We start from the raw sequence: 5424 nt of genomic DNA on the forward strand, positions 1-5424 counted from the left end.
GTGTTCACTGTTCGAGTTCGAAAAAAATAAATAAAAAAAGTTTTCAGGTTGACGACCCTGGTCTTTGTGTTGGTTATTGTCTTTAACTGTTGGTGAAGGGATAGTCTATCTATCTATCTATCCATCTATCGTTTTGATTGATGTGGCTAGGGTTCGGTCGGTGACGGCATTAGAATGACGACGGTGTCTTCCTTTATGTCTTTTCTAGCCTGGCGAAGCTCCGTACAACACCGCAATGGAAAGACTGGGTAGCTGTCGTCACCGACCTGCAAAGCTACACCAGGGTACTTCGTAGTATGTTTGCGGATGGTAGGGTGAACGAGAGCCGACTGCAGGTGCTGCGAGCGTACACTGAAGACGTCTGTCAGCATGTCGAGGATTCCCGACCTATTCAAGCGTATTACGTAGAGATTGTTCGTCCCACGTTAATGTACGAAGTGCGACTCCCTCCCAACCACACAGAGGTCTATCAACGCTCCGTGTTACATACCTGTACATTGCTGTAAATAATAATACTGTTACCTTACTATGGAATCCATCCCCTGTTTTTGTGTTTTCTTTTTTTTTATATGGACTGGGTCAGTGTGTCAGTGTGTCAGGCTAGGGCTGGTATCTATCCCGATAGCTCCTATGTATTATGTATGGACGCACCAGCTGGCTGGAAGAACTGGAATCTCGTACACGTTTCTGGTAGAGTAACTTCCCCTGAAGAAACTGAAGAGGGCGTTCGAACACTGAAACAGCGCCCTCTGCTCGGCGTGGAAAAAAATTGTGCGGTGGTTTGGATACAGATTTGACCGATACGGTAGTGTATTTCACATTGACGACTGCGCCTTTAATATTACGTTGTTCAAGCGCAATGGAATTTAACGGTCTATGCGAGTAGATTCAAGAGTTGCGGCACTTACACTGGGCGTCTCTGAGTTGTCTGAAAAAAGACTTCCGCCACGAGGTGGCGCTTTTTTACCCTATGTATTCTGTGTCAAGCATTTACATACAAGATTTATCAGAAACTTTTGAATATGGTTGAGGTCTTTCAACCATCAGCTACTGTAACAATTTTTTGCAATTTAAAAAAACTGAATAACAAGTTCAAGGCAAGGAATGTCCATAAAAGGCTAGATGAATATGATTTAAAAAGTTTTGTTAGCGGATTGTGGTCTTTTGAATTAGCTTTGCCACAATCACTGCGAATGGATGTAGTGCTGCATGATGGCACCTTCACTCCGATATTATTTCATGGTCACTATTATACAATCATGCATCCTTGTGTTTTCTGTCGATGCACACCTGAGGCACTTACAGGGTGTCTCCCAGTGAGTCTGAAAGACAGACCTCAACAAATATGCGCGCAACGATTTTGATAGCCTGACATATTTATTAGCAGCCTTCCAGTCTCGAGGATCATCTCCACATGTTGAAATGAAACCAACCTTTAATGGCGACCATGCCCTGTATTTGACCAATGCCTTACATACTAATTCATACCATTCGATTCTGTTTAAAATTTTACAAAAGTGAACTAGTGAGTTTTGACCAGTCAAGGAGAACGCTAATGATTAGGAGTATTGATAAGACTACTCGACTCTTACATTGGTTGCATAAACTGCTAGAACTTATGTGGAACTGAGGGCCTCACCATCGACAGCCATTTTGAAATGTCAAATGATTTGCATATGGGTTTGAATTGTAACCAAGCTCTGGCATTGAAATCCTCCAGAAAACTGTCATATTTTCACTGCTGTCTGCAGGCACAACTTCAGTCTTCATAATCCAACCCAGAAGGGCGTAAAAAGAACGAGTGGCATCAGCATGGACCTCATGGTGCCATCAGTTTGACGTTCAGAAGTGTGCAGCACATTTCTTGAGAGTAATGGAAAGATGAAGTTAAATTTGAAAAAAACATACCAGATGGACTAGGGTGCTGTAAAAGCGACAGATGAGCCGAACAAAGTAGTAATAGCATGAAGTCCATCTGATTGTATTAAGACAATCCCTACAAATCTGTTTAGTAGATGTGTACATGAATATTAAGTCCTTGTTTCTGGTCATCAGATTTATGTAAGAGGATGTGGACAGACCAGGGTCACAGCCTTCACTATTGATTTTTTCACGACTCAAAGTACAAAGTCCCATTATCACACACATCAGCACCTGGAATTATTTATGAATGTATTTATGGACACTGTGTAAGTTACCTGCTCTGAAGTGTGACCCAACAAGTAGTCTTGAACCAGACTGTGCAAGTGGGTGCAGGTGTACCTACCTTGAATTTCCGTCCCTAATGATGGATGCAATCAGTTGTGTTGCTACTGTAACAACTCTCTTCTAGGCAACAGAATGGAAAAAACAAAACAAAACAGGACATCCATTGAAAGCCACGCCAAGAGATTCACATGCCTACACACAAAAAACATAACTAATAAAAGTTTATCGTTAAATAATGAACTTTCATTTGTATTCAGGTGATAGCGAGCTTTCTGATTGGTTATTTTTTTGCATTCCTACCATGATGAACCCCAAAAAATATTTATGCTCTGCCACGTCCAGATTACTTTTACTAAAAATATACAGGACCAGGCCCATGTAAAACATGTATTTTCAATCTGTCGTATACAAACTTTTCAAAAATAATTCAAACCACCAGCAATCTTCATACCTCATTTGTGCAAATAAATTTGATGACCATAAGTACATTCATACAGTTCACACAGCATTATTTTTGTTCATAACAAAAAAATTACATTCAATCCTTAAATAACTTCTAAGGTAGACTCCATGTTGGTAAACTCAGGGGAGGTAATTCAGTGGCATCCTGTACATTATTACCAAAATGTGGTCATGTTTTGAGTGAAAGTATAGTTTTTCGATCAGCTGTATAAAAAGATGGAGACTTCAAAAGCAATTTAATCCTCAAGCTTTGCCTCTTGTATGCATTCCATGATTCTGACTGGATATTGGTTTTTGTACTGCTCATTATATAGTCTAATTTTATTTAATTTTGTATGTTGCTTCATTTTGGGAACCCTTAGATTTGATTTGCATATTTTTTGCTGTAATATGATTATCAAAAACGGTGGAGGGTGGGTCGGGCTAATTCATATTCGCAATATGAGATTGTAACAAAGATTGAAACTCATTATTTGTGTGTCATACTGGGTATATAACCAAAAATTTTAAGGAAATTCAGAATACAGTGTGTTTAGTGTCATTATGTATGTATGGTTTAGACAGATTTAGACAGCGCAATATGTTCCATTTTCTTAAGCTGTTACAGATCTGGTCTACTGTAAAATCATTGACTGTTTTTATTGTTGACAGAAGTCTAGCGGCAACATGGCTGGTATTGACCTCAACTGGTGTTGAGAATCAGCAGTACCAGAATATTTTGCCGACCAATGTACAGAAACTATGGAATAACAAACAGATGCTGGACATAACATTCCGGGCCGATGGTCAGGAAGTGCAAGTAAGCTTTTAGAGGCTTTCTAACTTATCGACCAGTGGTATTTAGTAGTAAACCTATAATAGCTTGCTTCACAAAATCACTCCTAGCATTCTAAACTTTTTATAATACTGCGCCAGTATAATGCATTCTGTATTTGTAATCAAGGTAATTTTTAGTGTTCATAACACTAAGTTTGCTTTGTGAATCATGCGTTGGTCAGTGGGAATTTTGAAATGGGACGTATTACATCGTTCTAGTGATGTAAACATTTTACTGTATGAGCTGACTATGCAGGTCATAAATAGAACTGTAGCATGCAACATGTTTGACATTGTGCGGTATAAATCTACAAGTCCTGATTGACTGCATCACCCCTTCTGTGATAGAAACAGCCATTGATATCCCATTGCCACATAAATAATGCGCATGTGAGATCAGCAGTGAGATGATAGGACATGGCCACCTGTTTAATTACAAGATAGGTGTGTTTAAGTTTCACATAAATTTTTGGCTAATTTCAGACAGGGAACTGTTTTGTTGTACTTCCGCGCCTCCTTTATTCTTTGAGCATTGGTAGTACACGGTAATGTTAACATAAGTCATAACATTGAACAGCATAAAATACCAGTCAAATAAATAGATAAGATGTAACATTGATGATTTTTAAGAAGTGTGTTTTCTGTTGCAGGCACATCAGCTGGTTCTGGCAGCGGCGAGTAACGATCTCTGTGATGCCCTCAGTCAGATCCGGAAAACCACAAAACATGCTGTGCTGGATCTGAACAGATCAGGTATTACTATGGCAGACCTCAAGGAACTTCTTAACTATCTTTACTGTGGTAAGATGCAGTTAAACCCACAGACGTGTCAGGGTGTAGCCAAGGCAGCCAAAACCCTTCACATCCCTCAGGTGGTGGCTCTCTGTGCACTTTTCAAAGCCACATTCATGCCAGGAACTCCACTAGCAGACTCTCAGATAGGTGTGACCAGTCAGACTCCATTTTAAATGACATGTGGAAAGTAGGGCAGACAAAGGAAGTAGCTACAACACATGCATCAAGTACCAAGTCCAGCCCTAAGCCTGGCCCCAGCTTTGTACCCGCACCGCCGGTCATTGACCAGTCCACGGTCACAAGCCTGACAGAAAGTAAGATCTCACCCCCTGTGGATAAAGTGGAGCTATACAGAGAACTGACAAGTCACAAACAGAAGTGGATGGCTGATGCCAGGCCTCTACCCGTTCCCAACAAGATAGAGCCAGCTGATGAATCTTCCGAGAACTTTGCTGGGGCTAAACCAGGTAAGAATTCCACCGCGGTAAAACCTACCCAGGATTTCAAAATGGTAAAAGTTAAAGAAGAGCCTGTTGACGATTTTCCAGACATGTCCCCAGCTGCCAGTGTCACCCAGTCTAATGAGTCTGCTGGTAAAAGTGGAACAAGTCCCAACATCGTACAACAGGTCACAGACATGAACTCAGTCATTCCAAAGGTAGATCCCAGCTTCTTGGCTGACATTGGTGATGTCAGTGACTCAGATTCCATAGGCTTGGGAGGTGACACTGCTGATTTGAGTAACAAGGAGAAGGCCACCACAGTTAATCCGCTACCTTGCCTTGTTAAGCAGGTCGCTGCATTCGGTGCAGCAGCAACTAAACCGCACACGCCTCCTGTGTACTACAAATATAAGCGAAGGAAGCAAAGGCGAGGAAGAACTCACTATGTTAAACCTCAAACCATAGAGCCTGTGGATTCTGAGCCTGTCAAAAAGCAGAAGAGAGATACAGAGCAGACTAATAACCAGTCTGTGAGAATTGTACATGCGCCTCTACCAACAGGTGCTACTCTCGTCAAACCATTTGCTGTCACCTCGAATGGCAAGACAACAACAGCAGTAGAGAAGTCTATTGACGTAAGAAACACAGAAGAGGAGACTCTACCAAAGTACCCCTCCTTTCCTTCTACCAGCGGCGACGC

General features: G+C 41.3%; 1 protein-coding gene across 1 annotated transcript; it reads left to right on the forward strand.

The window, feature by feature from the left end:
- Positions 1-296: 296 nt before the first annotated feature.
- Positions 297-4938, forward strand: LOC135463434 (gigaxonin-like). The gene is made up of 3 exons (XM_064740694.1): positions 297-430; positions 3322-3469; positions 4137-4938. The coding sequence occupies exons 1-3, from the start codon at positions 297-299 to the stop codon at positions 4452-4454; spliced, it is 600 nt and encodes a 199-aa protein (XP_064596764.1). The 3' UTR covers positions 4455-4938.
- Positions 4939-5424: the final 486 nt, after the last annotated feature.

This window comes from Liolophura sinensis, chromosome 3 (genome assembly GCF_032854445.1).
Source record: "Liolophura sinensis isolate JHLJ2023 chromosome 3, CUHK_Ljap_v2, whole genome shotgun sequence".
NCBI classification, from domain to species: Eukaryota; Metazoa; Mollusca; class Polyplacophora; order Chitonida; family Chitonidae; genus Liolophura; species Liolophura sinensis.